This window comes from Scyliorhinus canicula, chromosome 15 (assembly GCF_902713615.1).
Source record: "Scyliorhinus canicula chromosome 15, sScyCan1.1, whole genome shotgun sequence".
In the NCBI taxonomy this organism is placed as follows: domain Eukaryota; kingdom Metazoa; phylum Chordata; class Chondrichthyes; order Carcharhiniformes; family Scyliorhinidae; genus Scyliorhinus; species Scyliorhinus canicula.
Genome location: NC_052160.1, coordinates 10,946,640 through 10,964,931, shown reverse-complemented (window position 1 = coordinate 10,964,931; position 18,292 = coordinate 10,946,640). Strand labels below are relative to the sequence as shown.

Below are 18,292 nucleotides of genomic sequence, written 5' to 3'. Positions count from 1 at the left end.
ATTGAGTCTTCGGGGGGTGGGGGAGGGTGCATTCAAAAGATGCATTCAGAAGTCTCACCGGCACAAACCCATTTTTGGCCTCCCGCAAGATGTAGCGGCAATTATTACGGGATTTATGTCCACGGCTAGCAAGGCCACTAAATCACAACCTGCGTCTCAGCAGAGGGAGCGGGGGAGGGGGGGGGGGTGTTGGGTTGGGAGTGCTGGGGTAATTTTGAAAAATTATAAATTCCAGACAAGGGGGATGATGAATGGATGTTCATGTCGTGACAGAGAAGGAAATGGCAAGTCTTGTAAATTGGACAAAGGCACCACGTGCAAACATTTTGTTAAACCACCAATTTTCTTTATTTTATTTTTCCACAATATTCAAGCCTTGTTTTCTGAAACAGACCAAAACATGCACTTATCTGAAGCCTGGGAGCTCCATTGTTTTAATTCATTTATGTTACTTTCTTTTTATTTTTGCAGCCACAATTGCATGGCTTCTTTCCGGAGGGTTGTGGAGCACAATAAGTGCCCATATTCAACTGAGTGCAACCAATCAACCGCGGTGTGTTGGGCAGGGTTCTGCGCATTCCCATGCATTTCTCCTGATCTATGAAGAGGGAGTTGGCCTTCACACCAATGTCATATTCCAGGACAGACTTGGTCTGCACCAGCAGCTGCAGAGCATTTTGTGCCTCTTGTAGACGTTGTTTCAATGTCTGTATAGTTGCGTCGATGGTGTATACTTCACAGACCAACCTGCAAAGGAAAGAGAATCACTTTTTAATAGTGTGCACTTGAAGGGCCAGTCTCGCTGTCTGTTTCGGGGGAGGGGGGGGGGGGGCAGGTAAAGGTCGAGGGATGGAATTTTTCAACCCCTCCCGCTGGTGACACCTTCCGATCCCGCTGAAGTCAGTGGCGATTCAAATGGATTGCCCCCTCCGCCTTGGGAAGACCCCCCACGGTGCGGCTGGAAGGTCTCGGCCTGTTTAATCTTACTTTGGAAGATATAAGTTTAGTGCTCTGTGGGAACATTAAAAAAAACGTGGTGTGTTTATCTAGCCCTGGGGGCTGTTGTCCGAGATCTGCGTTTGACTGAAATGTGAGATGGCGTGGTTCTGAATCTTGGACAAGTGGCTTTTTCAGGCGTTTGGGTTGATTTGCTACAGGGAACACAAGTAAATAAACTTTCCTCCACTTTTTGGTAGAAATATGAAACCTTTAGTTTCTTTCAGTGATTGATGCCACATATTTCACATGCAAGACTGCACCCTGAAATCCCGCCAGGACCTCTTAGTGTCCTGCTCCAACTTCATTGAGAGATTCATGAAACCCCTGAGAGAAACGTTGAAAGTGACTCCCTTTGAACATTTTCACTGGGATTCTTGTTGGTTCCCTGCTGTGGGAGACCAGGTGAACATCCCTCTGGGATTTCAGGCCCATTAGAATACATTTGAAAGCATTGCTGGTGTGGCTAATCCCAGGTGATCATAAAATATCACAGCAGTTACTGCTGAATGGAAAATAGTCAGCTGGGAACATCCATTAATATCTCAGTCCATGGGTCAAATTGTTAGCATTTTCCAAGAAGTTCTGTTCCTGCCTTTACTTTTGAGTTTATCTGAACCACAGTAGGGGAGAACTAATTAACTAAACATTCCTTCCTCTCTATTATTGCTGGTTGCAAACAAACAGAAGAAAAGGACCTTTTAAAGGTGAACTGCGGATTAAAATAAATGGAGTAAAGCCTGCATTAACATAACAGAGGCTCATCCAATCCAAGTCTGTTCATTATTATTATCGTCATTTCCAGGCACGAAAAACATTTTTTTTTACGTTTGAAATTCCCAGTAGGTTGTTGAACAATTAAAAAATGGAAAAGACAAGTTAGTGTTGTGACTCTTTATTGGTATTTGGTCTTAAAGTCTTATTTAGATTCTACGGACTCACCATTCTGCCTTCTGAAGCAACTTGGCAATAAGAGTTATAAATATATCAGTGCTGCTAATATCCTCTCTCTCATGGGCCGGGGTCATTCTCTTTGGATCAGGAGAGACTGAGAGGAGATTTAATTGCTGTGTATAAGATGGAATAAAAAGGACCAATTTCCCTTAGCTGAGAGGTCAGTAGCCAGGAGGCATGGATTTATGGTCGAATGATTAGAGGGGAATTGGAAAGTCTATTTTTCACCCAGACGTCTGGAACTCATTGTCTGAAGGAGTGATGGAGACTGAAACACTCGATGCCTTTAATAAGCACTTGAAGTGCTGTAATCGTCTTCCTGGACAGTCCTTCAGAGTCGAGGATGACTTGCTTCCACTTTAAAAATGAGTTCTGTTCTCTGGTGGCTGAGGTGTCCAATGTGCAGCGTACAGTCTCTGTTACAGGTGGGGCAGAGGAGCGGGCAGGTGGGGTGCCCGGATTGCCGTGTGCTCCTATCACTGTCGACGCTTGGCTTCAGCTTGCTCTAGGCGATGAAACTCAAGGCGTTCAGCTCCTTCCCAGATACCTTTCCTCCACCTCAGGCAGTCCTGGGCCAGGCACTCTCAGGTAATGGTGGGGATGTTGCACTTTTTCAAGCAGGCTTAAAAGCGTTTCCACTGCCCTGCGCTATGCCGAATCTCTGAATAGAGTGCTTGTTTCCAGAGTCTCATGTGATGTATCCCACCCAGCGGAGCTGGTCGAGCTTGGTTAATGCATCGATGCTGGAGATGTTGGCCTGGGCGAGAACACCAATGTTGGTGCATCTACCCTCCCAATGGATTTGCAGGATCTTGCGGATGCAGCTCTTTTTTTAGGGCTTTGAGGTGCCTACTGTACCTAGTCCACATCGCTGATCCATATAGGAGGGCGGGCATCACTGCTCTGTACACCATCAGCTTGGTGTCAGGGCTGAGGTGCTGGTCTTCTAACACTCTCAGGTGACTGAAGGTTGAGCTGGTACATTGACGGCAATGTTGAACCTCATCATCGATGTCGGCCCTTGTTGGCAGTAGCCGGCCAAGACCTGAAATGCTGTAATTTACAGGTTTACAGGACCAAGAGCCAGAAAGGGGGATTCAGCCAACATCTCCAGCATTGAGACTTTGGCCAGGCTCGATCAGCTCCTCTGACTGGGCTACTTCCTCCACATGCCTGATACGAGACTCCCGAAACATTGCATTCTACTCAGAGCTTCGACGTGGCAGAAGGGCAGCAGTGAGATGACGGGCTGAATAGCCTCCTCCTGTGCCATCGATTTATACAATTCTATGATTCTGAGCTGTCAAAGACAGGGACAGATGCACGGTCAGTTAGTTTCATCCTGTAAGTGTGGAATGTCCCAATGGTTTGAGTTATTGAAGCTGTAGAGGGATTTGAGTCTGTAAATCCACATGATGTCAATCCCATGGAAAGAAATTCATCCTCCAGCATTGTACTGAAGAAATCCCTGGAAGTATGTCGGCAACTCCTTCAATGATTCTCTTTTCACTTGAATGGCAGAATTACTTTGGGCTCTGGAATTCAAGAAAGGCCACCAAATTCCCAGAATGGTTATGAGGGGCCATAGCAGGTTTGCCCACCTATCACCCTTACTCCAACGCAAATCAGAGGGGTCATTTCAATGTGACACCATCTTTGGTGAAACCAGAAAAACCAGCTTTCCCCCCCCCCAAAATAGCCCAAATACTCTACACTCTAAAGACATGGATGTGACCCACCCACACCCTCTACCCCCAACTCCTCTCTGCTCCTTCTAATTTTCTCACCAAATTGTGAAAAGTCCACAAGTTCCAGGATGGGGGAATGTTCCTGGACTCGACACTTCGATGACTTCTCACTGTCTGACCCCTTGGGCGGGAGACCTACTAATTATATTTACATGTATGTAAATGAGGTTCCCGAGCCTCCTCGGCAGAAGCCTCATTATTTCACTGGCGAGGGGCAGGGGAAAATCAGATCTCGCTGGCAAGATTCTCATTCTTCTACTCTCGTGGGATTTTGCGCCTACATTGATTTTGTGCCCGGCCCTTGTTTTTATACAAAGGCTGCATCTAGACTACCAACTTTTTGAGGAAGCTATTTGCCAACTTTGTCAGAAATAACATCCAGTTACTCAGAGCCTCTTTGTTAATTCTAGAAATTAAGCACCTTGGGAGCTTTACTAGATTGGCCACTCGATGGGCTGAACGACCTCCTTCAGCACTGTAGGAATTCTATGGCTCGATGGATGAGGGTGTTGTCCCCTGGTGAGCAGCTTAGTCCCTCGTGTTTAGAAGAATAAGAGGTGATCTCACTGAAACATCCAAGATTCTGAAGGGGTTCCACAATGTAGCGAGATTGTTTCCCCTGGTCGAGGAATCTAGATTCAGGCAAATTCTCAGGTTAGGGAGTCGATCCGTTAGGACTGAGATGAGGAGTGATTGTGTCACTAACAAGTGGAATTCGCTACCCCAGAGAGCTGTGGATGCTCCAACACTGAATATATTTAAGGCTGGGATAGACAGCTTTTTGGTCGCAGGGAACCAGGGATTTGGGGGCAGGTAGGAAAGTGGAGTTTAAGCCTGATTGTATTGAATGGTGAAGCAGACTTGACAAATCATATGGTCTATTCCTGCTCTGATTGCGTATGTCCACCTACATGATGAGAGGGAAAGTTGCTGATAGCCCTTTCTTAGATATTCCCAAACAATGAAGGCTGGACAAAAACCTTCAAGGCCCACTCTTGGCTGGATACTTGTGTGCCACACTAATGGAAAATCACTCAATCCTTGAGGAATATCTGCACTTGAAGGGTTACAGTGAATGCCATTTCTCTGAAATTGCAATAACAGCATCTGAAGTGCCAGATTGATTATCTCCAAACCAACAAGCCATTCAGTATATTTGTGGTTTAATTCCACAATTCCCCCAATACTTCATCCCTCTGGATACATATTTCTGTGCATTTGTGACTCATCTATTTCCCTTGTTGTAGAAGTGCCAAAGGAAGTGTCCAATTTTGGGTTTTTCCAATTTGAGATATGGCTAAAGTGGATATTGCTGCCTGAGGCACTTCAAAACAAACACTCCTTTCTCCCATTTTGGCCAGCATCTGTTAATGTTAACAAGGGAATAAAGATTGTGAGCTATTGCATCCTGGCCAAAATTATAATCCAAAATCTTGAAACATACAACATTCGGAGCTGATTGTTGATTGCATTCCCACCCCGATGGAATGTGTGATCCATATGTCACAACAATTTCTGTATTACCCTTCCCTATCACTGTCAACTTTAGTCAGCCTATTCTTGCAGCCAATTCTAATCCAGACCATTGTGGCGCAGCCAATTCTACCCTCGCCATGCTGTATCATCACTAACTTGATAGAGGTTTATAAGATGATCAGGGGAATAGATAGAGTAGACAGTCAGAGACTTTTTCCCCGGGTGGAACACACCATTACAAGGGGACATAAATTTAAGATAAATGGTGGAAGATATAGAGGGGATGTCAGAGGTAGGTTCTTTACCCAGAGAGTAGTGGGGGCATGGAATGCACTGCCTGTGGTAGTAGTTGAGTCGGAAAAGTTAGGGACCTTCAAGCGGCTATTGGATAGGTACTTGGATTAGGGTAGAATAATGGAGTGTAGGTTAACTTCTTAAGGGCAGCACGGTAGCATTGTGGATAGCACAATTGCTTCACAGCTCCAGGGTCCCAAGTTCGATTTCGACTTGGGTCACTGTCTGTGTGGAGTCTGCACATCCTCCCCGTGACTGCGTGGGTTTCCTCCGGGTACTCCGGTTTCCTCCCACAGTCCAAAGATGTGCAGGTTGGGTGGATTGGCCATGAAAAATTGTCCAAAATTCTATGATTAACCTAGGACAAAAGTTCGGCGCAACATCGTGGGCCGAAGGGCCTGTTCTGTGCTGTATTTCTCTATCTAAGTGTGGTACAGGCCCCCCACCTGACACCTGCAGCAAGTTCCATCACCCGGCTTGGGTCACTGTCTGTGCAGAGTCTGTACGTTCTCCCCGTGTCTGCGTGGGTTTCCTCCAGGTGCTCCGGTTTCCTCCCACAATCCAAAGATGTGCAGGTTAGGTGGATTGGCCATGCTAAATTGCCCTTAGTGTCGAAAACGGTTAGGTGGGGTTACTGGGATCGGGTGGCAGCATGGGCTTTGGTGCTCTTTCCAAGAGCCGGTGCAGGCTCGATGGGCCGAATGGCCTCCTTCTGCAGTGTAAATTCTATGATTCGATGATTGTGTCTCCCATAGTCAATTCTACTTCAGCCCAATCATGCAATTCTAATCTTATCCCACACCTATTAAATCCAATGTCTGGTCTAGCCTAATGGTGGTTGAGTCATTTCAAACGTTGACTAAAATACTTCCTATCTGGAGCCCAGCAAACAGGGTTAGAAGAGGAGATCTTCAATGGAGGCAATGCAGAAAGGTGCAGAAAATGCTCCTAATTTCTGGTCAGATTTAAGAAGATCAGGCAGTGCAAATGGATTAGACAAACAAAACCGGCGTTGAATGTTGGTCATCTTCTAGCTCTTCATTGCTGGCTGGAAATAGATTGGGTAGAGATGCTACAACATCCTAGTTTGTCACGCATGTTAATGTGCATTAGAAGAAGTAGATTAATCACTTCTGCCTTGCTGACAAGTGTTAATTGCCAAGTACATATAGTTGACAGATAATATTGACAACATGATTGCAATAGTCTGACAGAACTAATTGTCTGTCCATGTAAAGGCTTCTGTACACCAAGGCGTTCACTGTTTGGCCTTGTTCTGAACTGGAACAGTTAGCTGGAAACAGCTTTCTGGAAAACGAGACTAATACATCATTTAAGACACCTTTTTGTTGCTGCAGGGGCAGCAAAGTTCATAGCTGGGATAGGTGTTTGAGCTTTGAGAAATGAATGGATAACTGTTAGTTGGCAGCTAGCTGTACCTTCCCTCTGTAGGTTTCAAAATTGACACGTATTAAGATACAAGAACAGCTATGGATTGCAAGATATAGAGAACATAAGTTGCTCTTATGTTATATTAAAGTGAAGAAAACATTTACCTCGAAGATCAGAACATTTTAGAAGGCATGGTGGGATTATCGTGGCAGTGTGTATGTGCTTTGCTTCTAGGATTTCCGCAGTAGTTAATTGGACAACAGTAGCATAACTAGAGTACAATACTGTTGTTGCCACAAGTAGAAAGTCACAGGAAGATATTGATTGGCCTTCAGCAATTGACTTTTTCATTTGGACCTCCCAACTCTTTCATTCGTTACTGACACCAAGCTCATCTTCGAATTTATCTTCGGCTTTAACAGGGTTGGTCTTGGGAGGGGTGTACATACTGATGTGAGTTTGTCTTAAACCCACTGATTAGAGCTGTTCTCGAGAGGGGTGGATACATAGAGAGCTGGTCTTGGGAGGGGTGTATACACATCGATGAGAGCTGGTCTTAAGAGGGGTGTACCCACTGATGTGAGTTCATCTTAAGAGGGCTGTACCCACTAATTAGAGCTGTTCTTGAGAAGGGTGTACACAGAGAGCTGTTCTTGAGAGGGGTGTACACATTAATGAGAGCTATTCTTCAGACGACTTCTTCTCCAACGCATGTGACAACTTCAGCCTTACGATCAGCACAAAGAAAACTGGAATGATATACCAGTCTGCTCCAGGAAAATCCGATCTCAACTCCAAGGTTTCAGTCCACGAGCCATTACCTATCAGCAGTGGAGAAATTCATTTCACTCAGCTGTCTATGGCCAGTCATGTGCAAGCATTGCAAAAGCAAGTGTTGTCTTTGGCAGACTTCAAAAACTGGCCTGGGAAAGAACATAGAACATAGAACGATACAGCGCAGTACAGGCCCTTCGGCCCTCGATGTTGCACCGACATGGAAAAAATCTAAAGGCCATCTAACCTACACTATGCCCTTATCATCCATATGCTTATCCAATAAATTTTTAAATGCCCTCAATGTTGGCATGTTCACTACTGTTGCAGGTAGGGCATTCCACGGCCTCACCACTCTTTGCGTAAAAAACCCACCTCTGACCTCTGTCCTATATCTATTACCCCTCAATTTAAGGCTATGTCCCCTCGTGCTAGCCACCTCCATCCGCGGGAGAAGGCTCTCGCTGTCCACCCTATCTAACCCTCTGATCATTTTGTATGCCTACAAGTCGGCCTACAAAACTGAAAGCCTATAGACCAGTAGCCCTGCCCACCCTGCGGGACACATGCGAGACTCAGCATAGGCACCATGCCTGGAAACTCAACCACTTTCACTTGAACTTCCTTTGGAGGCTTCTGAAGGTCAGGTGGCAGGACAGAATACCAGGCACTGAGATGCTCACTGAAGCTGGCACGGCCAAGCATCCTGCCAAATTCAGCCAATCACAACTGAGTTTGGCCGGTCATGTGACAAGGATGCCTGGCACTCACTTACCAAAGTGAATCTTCAATGGAGAACCCGGGTCTGGGGTGCGCACTCATGGCGGTCAAAGGAAGCATTATAAGGAAACTCTGACGGCTTTACTTATTGTTTTGATATCAACCTTGAGACCAGGGAGAAGCCGGGATCATTACACCTGGCATAACCAAACAAGAAACGGTGAAGTTTCCTTCAGTAGCAAGCGCATGTCAGAGGCAGAGGAAAACAGCAAGGAGAGATAATCCCAAGGCAACAGCTCATCCAAAACTCAATCATCCGTGGTACCCTGTCACCTTTGGCAGTCACCTGTGTGCCCACACTCTAGATGATGAAGAGGGGCATCTTCGCCTCAAGGGGAAATATGGCTCCCAACCAGTTCTAGGCAATTAGTAGAGCCAGTGGACCTTTTCATTCAATCTCAGATGATTTCAAACCTCTTCCCAGCACATCACAGTACGGAATGCTGAATTAAATCTCATGCAATGCACTCATTTTTTTCTCCTATCATATTTACTTGTCTAAGAGTCGGTCTCATATCATAGTCGAGCCCCATTATATATTTTTTTCAGCTAACACCAGCTTATTTTTCCATAAACCGTGCGTAAAAGAGGACCTCTTTCCAAGGGTCAAAGTATTATCCTGGAGATATTGCTGATTCGGTTTCATTGCAATGATACACGTACTGATGACAATGAGTACTGGTAAATAAATGTTTAAAACAATTACATGGTAAAGTTTTGAATTTATTTATTCAAATGATCAAAGTGAGCAGATTATGAAGGATACTTAATGTGAAATCTTTAGCGTTGTTGCTTTTTACCTTGACCATAGAAAGGTTGTGGCACAGAAGCAGGCCATTCAGCCCATTGTGAGGTGTTTTCTGCATCCCCCCCCCACGCTATGTGTTTTGCGGCAGTGAAGGCAGCCCGCCATTGGCCAGCAGTGGGAACTTCCAATCCTGCCGCTGTCAACGGGGCTTTCCATTGTTCACACCCTCCCACTGCCTGAAAACCGTGGCAAGAGGGTCTCTACGGCGGGACAGGGAAATCCCACTGGCAGGAATGGCTGGAAAATATTGCCCTCCCTGTCTGCGCCATTTGTGCCATTGTAATTTTGACTTTGGGCCCAAGCCAAGTACGAATGTCAACCCCTTGAAAATATTGTGTAAAAGCCAACCCTGTGACATTTGGCCTAGTCTCAGAAATGTGACTTTTACACTTATTTTGTAAAATAAGTTTTTTCTTCGTTTGAAGGTCTTCTATGTTGGAGAGTCATTGAAGTTGCTTCCCCAGCATCTCATTGGTAGACATTTTGCCAAATGTAGCTGAGTCAGATGAAGCAGGAATATCCTGGCTTTGATTGCCGACTATGGTGAGTTGGCCGTAGAGGGTGTTAGAATTGCTTTCCATGCCACCTCACCTACGGAGGGAATATTTACACTCGGCTCTTACTTTCCCTTGCTGCATTTGGAAAATGCCGACGTGGTGAGGACAGAATTGAAAATTGCTATGAATGCCAACTAGGTGCCCCCTATCATAACCTGGTCTACTGCCATGACCTCACATTATCTGTGGAAAGTTAGCAGGAGTTCCGGCACAAAAAGAGAGGCAATTGGATGAGGAAAAATATATTTAAAACTTCTTTGGAAAGGAAGTCACAAAAATCTTGCAAAAGATTGTCCTCTCACTCGCATTTCCACTATTGACATTTGAATTCTGTGCCAAGATCTGAATAAAGTCCGGACAGTTTTATGCTGTGTCAAATTGGCTGATTCTTTATCTGTATCTTGCGATATGTTCACTGGCGAAAGTTGAAAGAATAACATTTTATCTAATATTACTTCCAGCATAGTTTCAGCAGCACATGGATGACATTTTTTAATTTCCCACACTGGCCCCACCTTAAGGCACTGGCTATTTTGTACTTTCACAGAATCACAGAATAATACAGCGCAGAAGAGGCCCTTTGGCCCCATTAAGTCTGCCCCGATGCATGAAAGACCTGGCCTGCCTACTTTATCTTATTTGCCAGCATTTGGCTCATTGCCCTTGAACGTTATGCCGTGCCAAGTGCCCATCCAGGTACTTTTTAAAGGATGTGAGGCAACCCGCCTCTACCACCCTCCCAGGCAGTGCATTCCAGACCATCACCACTCTCTGGGTAAAAATAGTTTTTCCTCAAATCCTCCCTGAACGTCCTGCCCCTCACCTTGAACTTGTGTCCCCTTGTAACTAACCCTTTAACTAAAGGGAACAGCAGCTCCCTAAGCACTCTGTCCATGCCCCTTATAATCGTGTACATCTCCATCAGGTCGCCCCCTCAGTCTTCTCTGCTCCAAGGAAACCCAAACCTATCCAACCTCTCTTCATTAATATTTCTCCCCCAGCAACATCCTGGTGAATCGCCTCTGCACCCCGTCCAGTGCAATCAGATCCTTCCAACATGACGGAATTGCACATGGTACTCCGGCTGTGGCCTCCAATTGGTCAAGTAGTGGCCAGAGGGATGAGCTTGCCATCCATATGTAGGAACAGAAGTAGGTCATTCAGCCCATCGAGTCTGCTCCGCCATTCAATGAGATCATGACTGATCTGATGTGATAATCCTCAACTATGTTAGGAGGATCTCGAGTGCGACTCGGAAAACAAGGTAGCTACAATGAGGCGATAAGGAGTGTCCAAATGGCATAACAGACCGTGTGGAGGGGAGAACAATGTAATATTTGTATCATTATTGAAATTTAATTCCTTTTAAAGATGAAGTGAAATATATCCTGGGTAGAAAACTATCATGTGGAATGTCAAAGTTGAGACCTGAATGGAAAGAGTGCAAAGGACAGGTAAGTACAGGAGCTGAAAGGGAGGCCACACAGACGGCAAGTTATTTTGGGCACATGATAGGTTTCAAATGGTTGCTATGTCCACCCTTGGTTGGCTAATAAAAAATATAAAGTTGACATAAATAGCCATAAATCTTGAACCATAAGTCCAGCAAAATCTAACGGACAACTCACGCACTGCGAGTCAGAGCCACCTGTCACTTACCTGTGCTGAGGCTGATCACAAACCAACTCCATGTTGGGCCTCTTGATTCTCTCCTCCAGCCGGGTCTGTGCAACCTTCATGGGAGCTTCCTTTTGCCTTATGGCCATCTTCAGCTCCTCGATAGTGCATTCCGTTTGGAATATTTCTTGCAGAACCTTTGAAACAAAACAGATGTTACGCATAATAGTACCAAGCTACTCCGTAAAACACCTCAGCCAAGAACAAATTATTGGCATATCCGAAGTCTAAGATGAATCACGGAGCTGAGGGAATTAGTGAAGCTACCTCGCACTCCATTTCCCGCGTGTGTTTTCCTTATTTCCACACACAAGCAAAGTTAAGATGTTTACACTCTTGCCTCCGAGTCAGAAGGTTCAAGTCCCAACCCAGAGGCAAAATCTAGACTAACACTTCAGTGCAGGAAGGAATGAGTTCTGTACTGTCAAGGGTGCCATCTTTGGGATGAGATGTTAAACCAAGATCACATCTGCTCTCTCAGTTCAACACAAATAATCCCTTGCACTATTTCAGAGGATTTCTGACCGATATTTATGTCTGATCTAACATTGCAAACAAGCAGATGATGCTGCTGCATTTTGTAATATACTGCTGTAAGGTTGTTTGGTATCTCACTGTGTGATTGAACATAAATTGTTTATAGTTGACACACAACTATACACATATCTCCATGTTATAGTAAGAAGTCTTACAACACCAGGTTAAAGTCCAACAGTTTGATTCAAACACGAGCTTTCGGAGCTGTTATAGCCCATGAGACACGATGGGCTGAATGGCCCCCTTCTGCACCATAATTATAGTAATCTAGGTGCTATCTTCAGAATCCCTCTCTACACACAGTCTACCATCATGTGGCTCTACATCATAATGTGGCCGACACTGTTTCCACAGTTGCACATTAATGCTTACACCAAAAACCCATATACTAACCGCCTTCCCAAGTCCTTACCCAAATATATTTACAATGTAACATTTCCACGCTACCCCTTCTCCCAAGTCAATGACTTACAAATTCAGATGGGCTAAGAGGCGTGATTATTTTTCCAGATCTTGTTCTCCTATTCAGGGGAGTGGTGGTCTCGGTTGCTTTGGACTGACTTTGTTGGTTGGGAATTGAAATAGTACTCGATGCTTCAAGTACTCAAGTTTCAACGTCTGGTTCATCCCTTGCACTCTTTGGTATGATGTTTTTCTTTGTCAACTCTCCATCTCCTTTGATCAGATACCATGAGCGTATCCTATTCCATCCAGAGGGATTAGAACTTTGTTCAAAGGGTGGACTTGAGTTTTCTGTCTCTGTGGGGTCCACCATGTGCTTCCTGAATGTTGACATTTTAGAAGTGCAACCTTCATTTCCACTCATTCCCCAATTCTAATCAAGTATTTGTTTCCTCTCTTATTTTCCAGTCGATTAATCTTTTCATTCAGTTTAGCAACTCCTCAAGGGACGTTCAGAGTTATCTGGAGAATCCTTAAACAAGCTCAAAAACTTCACCTTGGCATTCAGTTCCTTTCGGGGTCATTCTTCCATGGTCAGTGATTGCTCCTTAGGCTATTTCAATTCACCCGTTAGAGCCTTAGTCTGTTTCTTAGAATTTTCTGCTTTTAAAGGCTGAATTTTCTCTTCCGTACTGCCCCCTTCATTCTTCATGTGCTTCAGATTGGATTAAAGTTCAAGAGTTTCATTTCTCTTTTGAAGAGTTCCAACATTTCATCAGTTTTGGTTGTTAATGTTGCATTCAACTAACTGTTCCAATTCATCGACAATTCCTTTTCCTGCTCCATACATTTTTCCACATTACTTAGAGACTTTCAACGCTTGAAGTTCATCACATTCTAATTTTTAATTAGCAAACTCATCCTACCTGCCTGAAGGTTTGTTCTCTATGCTGAACAGTTTCTCTCCATAGCAGAGCACAATTCCTCTGTGCTACCCTCTAACTTCACACTTTTCAATTTTACTCCTGCTAGTTGTTTCGGAGATTATTCCTGCTGCTTTGTGAGAACGTTTACTTTCTCTTTTGCAAGTTTTCACATTTTTTCTTGGCATTTTAGGTTTTTGATTTTCATTTCACTTTTCAACAAATCAATGGTTCTCAGTAGGTTTGAGGCATCAGGTGCTTTCTTTCTAGTTCTTGAATCTTCAGCTTCATTTACATTTTTCAATCTTATCTTCCTGTGTGCAGCAGTGTTTTGTCTTTGTCGTTCATTTTGGGTTTCACCATTAGCAGGTCTGTCTTCGATGAAGGCTTAACTTGTTTCAGTTCTGTACTCATGGTTCAGCATCTGCTCGCAGTTTGAAAAGCTCTCCAGCTCTTCCTTTCAATGCCTACTCTTTTCCGTTCAGCGAGTTCTTCAACCCAGCAATATTCATGTTCGTCTTCTCTTTCAATTGGACGTGCTACAAAAGTGGTACAGAACCTCTCTGTCAAACTGTCAAATGGGAGATGCTCTTGCCAATTCACACTGCACTTCAGTATACTGCTTTGTCATTACTGATAATTCCAATACTTTTTTTTTTAAGCAGTATTCAGCATCTCTTTAACTCATGTTTTTAGGGCCACATACTGATTCCTTAAAGAGTCTTTACTGACAGCAATTTCTTTGAGCACTTTTTCTGCCTGTTGTGCCTGGCTGGTTGTGCTTGGCTTACCTTTGGTTGAGTTGTCTCAACACAGCTTTGATACAAACATTTTCCTCAACCACATTTTCTTTTTGCATGTTTTGTTGCTTTTGGGTTACATTATATAACTTCCATCATTATATAACTGCCACCTGCTACAATTTCAAAAAGCTCTATTTTTAAGCATTTTGGCTGCTTCTCAACCTCTTCTTTCCTCTGCACTAAACTCTTTGACTTCATCACATTGACATAGTCTGCGGCCATATTTTACCTTGCTTCAGTATTGTCTCATTTTCGCTGGAGCCTCTTTGCCAATTTGGTGCTTTATTGGAGGTGTTCTATATCTTTTTTTTTAAGTCTGCACTCTATAACTTGGAGTTTAAAATACTTGTCAAAGGCTTTTGATACTCCACCAAATGTGGTTGAGGATGATTCATCTATAGCGTGCTTTATGTTGCTGCTAATTTCACCAAATACGTACAAGACTGTATCAACTAGGACTTCCTCAAATTTCCTACTTAATCTTATGTACTCCTGTAATCTAAAAATGTTCTTCTCTATGACTAAAAATTTTGCATCTGGTTTAACCCTTGCACGAGTTGAAATTGATTTCAATTTAGCATTCATGGCCAAGAAAAGAGAAATGAAGCTTTAAGGTTTTTTTCCAAGATGGCACCAACGTAACTGTCTTTTTCTCTTCTTCCCACACTGCCTGATTAGTGCCCTGATTCTTTTTAATAGGTTAGTTCAGCCTGTTAGAGAATTTTGCTCGCCCGTTTCATGGCCTGGCTCGGTCCTTTGACTCTACGTTCGATCAGGTCTGGCAATATTATTTACCCTGAGCTTTGCCCACCATTGATGTGGTTTGGCTAGGTCCTTTGAATCTACATTCAATCAGGTTTGACAATGGACCTCTGTATGCTCTGGTGGAATCCTTCCAAACTGCATACTTGATCTTTCCTCTGCCCTGCAGGTTACCCCCCCCCCCCCCCCCACCGCCCACCGAGATGCCGCTATTTTGGGTGATCTCCAGCTGTGCTTTGGAAGTAGGCACACTTTGCTCAGGTCAAACTGTAGTTTTTCTTTATTTTTCCATTCTCTGGAATTTCAAGATCCGTCACCTGCTGCCACCATGTTGTCATTTGGTTGGTTGTCTCACTAAGGGATTTTACGGCTTGCATGTTTGAACATAAACTGATGATTGTCAGCGCACAACTATATCCATATCTCCAAGGTGTAGCCCCAACTGGTGAGAACTTCCAGTCCGACAGAATAGGAACCCCCTTAACACCCCCCGCACCCGCTCCCCGCAATGGCACGCTCCCTGGTGGCGGAGGATGCGGGGCACACAAGGCTCCACAGACACCAACGGGACCGGAAGATCCCACTGCCGTTGGGGAGGGGGTGGGGTTGAAAAACCCACCCACAGTCTACCATCATGTCATCTCCACCCCATAACATGGGGAGTAATCTTTCCCGAGTCCCACATTAAACCTTACTAACCTGAGCACCATTATACTACAATTAAAACAATTCCAAACAATTCATTGTCTCCAAGGCCCTTTGGGTCACCCTGAGGACAAGAAAGGCACATTCAAAATGCCATTCTTTTACTTGATTTTTTCTGTGGCGCCCTAGTTTATTGAAAATTGCATTGTGCATTTTGTCCACTTCGAGCCACCATACGCAAAGACCCAACAGAGGGAGAACAAAGGAGTCCATGTCATAGCAGAATGTGCAGTTCTGATCATGAAAGATTCGGAATCTTGATGAATGTTACCATTTCTTCCCAAAAATTCCTCAAAAACGTCAGAGGGGATAGTGTACACTCACATGCACAATGTATCGTACTTGCTTGCGCTGGCCTTCTCTCTCCAGTTGCACCTACTTGCGGCTTGCAGTTTGGATGAAAATTGGATGAAGCGCTCTCAGGTTGGCAGCTAACCTATTTTGCCTCGGGCACATTTCCAGTAACAGGTCAAGTAATGGCTGCTCCCTCATGCCTGTAACAAGTGTCTCATTTAAATTCTGATTTAAGGTAGCTGAATTGACACAATTATGGACTGCCGCTAACTTAGTTCCACCATCCTTGGCTGCTGGCCAGGTACAGGCTGTTCCTCGATGTGTAAACTGCACACTCAATTCAAATGCTGCCAGGATTCTAAAGAGACAAGCAGAAATCTAATGGGAAATATATGTATGGACTTTTGGCTTCCGAGTAAGAGAGTTTAATGTCCACCGCAAAGCGTGGCTGGTAATTTTCAACTTTGTTACCCAGAGAATAGGCTGGCACAACCGAATGCCCACCCACTGTGGAAACTGCCATATTTTTTATCCATTGTATCTCCAAGTTGCTCCTGCCTCTCTGTTGGCAATAGCTGTGCCTCTGTATTACAGCTCAAGCAGAAGGCTCGATAAACGGCAAATTATGGATATAAAGAGCTGTCCTGACATTTTATGGCAAACTGCAAGCCAAAATTTACTTTTCACTGCCCTCCCGGTATTCCAGCAATCCTGAATTTTGTTTCCAGTTGTTGCTGGCAGCGGGATTGTCTGCTCCCACTGCCAGCGGTGTGGGCTCGCTGCAATGGGAAACCCCCCATGAGGAGCTGCCCCTCATCATTCCATTAAGCACTTTTCAGCCTTCCGGACTTAATATTGAGTTTAACTATTTCAGGTCATAATCTCTGTTCCATTTTCCCCTCCGTTTTCTTTGCAAGTTTTGTTTTTTTCTCTTATTTTCGCTTTCAGTCGGTCTCACATCTGCCCGTGGCACACCTTTGGTCTCTTTTCTTGCGCCATTCCCCTTTGGCCCTGTTTTGTCATTCAATCTCTCCTGTCTTCCGTTGGATAGCAGCCCTTCCTTTTGTCCTTTGGGTTTTGAGTGGCCCGTTCACCCATTCCACCAACATCCGCAGTATTCTGCTTGTGGCTTAGGAAAATCTTCCCTTGCATTTGTGGGAGAACTAACGAGGCTAATTAAGGGTTTATCACGGCCCCTCGCCCCTCCACTCCATTGCAGGATGGGAGAATGGGCATGAAAACAGGCACGAGTAAATGGAAAGTCAAATTCACATTTTGAATGTGTTCCCAGACCACTGTTGAATTTGGCAAGGCTTTTACTGTTAGCTTAGCGCCTGTGTCAGATGGGTGCCCAGTACGCCTGGAAACTGCTGGCCTCCTATTTGACAGACAATACATTTCTGAGGGAGGATGCAAATTGACGTTTATCCCCCTGTCCTTCATTTATTACTCAAAGTGATATTCAACGTCTTCCCATATTGGGTGAAATTCTATTTTGGAAGGGTGCAAAATGACAGGGAGTGAATTGATCACTTGTAACACACCCTGACTGATTTCACTTTCCGTTGATGGACTATAACGTATTTTAAGTTCCTTTCAGAATTTAGCCCCAATGTTGTGGAGGTTTTTTAAAAAAAAAATTTATCAAAGCAGGTTACAGCAAATAAACACCCCGTGAAGCATACTTCTCAGCAATCAGCCATAGAGTCTGGTGGAGTTTTTTTTTATTGACGGTGAGGGAGCGGAGTTGGGGTGGGATTTTGGGGGGGAGGGATTTTGTCATTTGCTGACAAAGTGTCAGCTCGGACGGGAAAGGTGCAGTGTAGCCTGTCCGCTGCATTGCTGGATTTTGCTGCCATAAAACCAGGTTCCACAATGTCATTCAGGTGGAGTACATTCTGAATGAGCCCACCCGCCCTCCTGTAACTTAGGTTTCGGAAACATCGAGGCGCCCAATGTAAAAAAAAATTATAACAGAAAACAGACCACCCAACGGAGACAGAAATGGAAATCTTAGCCACCGCCCCCCCAGACACAGAGCCTCCCCCCACCCCCCAACCCCTGCCATGGAAATCTATCCCTCCCCACCACGAGCATCCCCGTCCCTCCCACCACAGAACTCCCTCTGCCCCTATCCCCACCACGGAATCCTTGGCACATCCCCCATGAACCCGCCCCATCCCGGCCTGCCCCAGCATGACCCCCCGGAAATGTACATTTAATTAGATTTAAACTGAGATCCCAACTTTAAAAGTTGGGATCCCCATTACGTCATTGACAGGGGGTGGGGCCAATCAAGCGGGGGAACTCTGCCAGTGTAAAAGCCGATTTGTTGTCCTGCTCGATATCCCGCCAGCTCCACCATTCCTGCCCACTGAATCCCCCCCACCTCCCCACCCACTGTCTGTGA

General features: G+C 44.8%; 1 protein-coding gene across 6 annotated transcripts in view; it reads right to left on the bottom strand.

Annotated features, from left to right (window-relative positions):
• Positions 1-324: 324 nt before the first annotated feature.
• The window catches only part of LOC119978736 (tektin-3-like), a 104,555-nt gene continuing 86,587 nt past the window's right edge, over positions 325-18,292 (bottom strand). For all 6 annotated transcript variants that reach the window (XM_038820568.1, XM_038820569.1, XM_038820573.1 and 3 more), the window contains exons 7-8: positions 11,439-11,593; positions 325-747 (exon numbers count right to left, since the gene is read on the bottom strand). In XM_038820568.1, the coding sequence (XP_038676496.1) occupies positions 444-747; positions 11,439-11,593 (459 nt within the window). In that variant the 3' untranslated portion in view covers positions 325-443. The remainder of the gene's footprint in view (positions 748-11,438; positions 11,594-18,292) is intronic.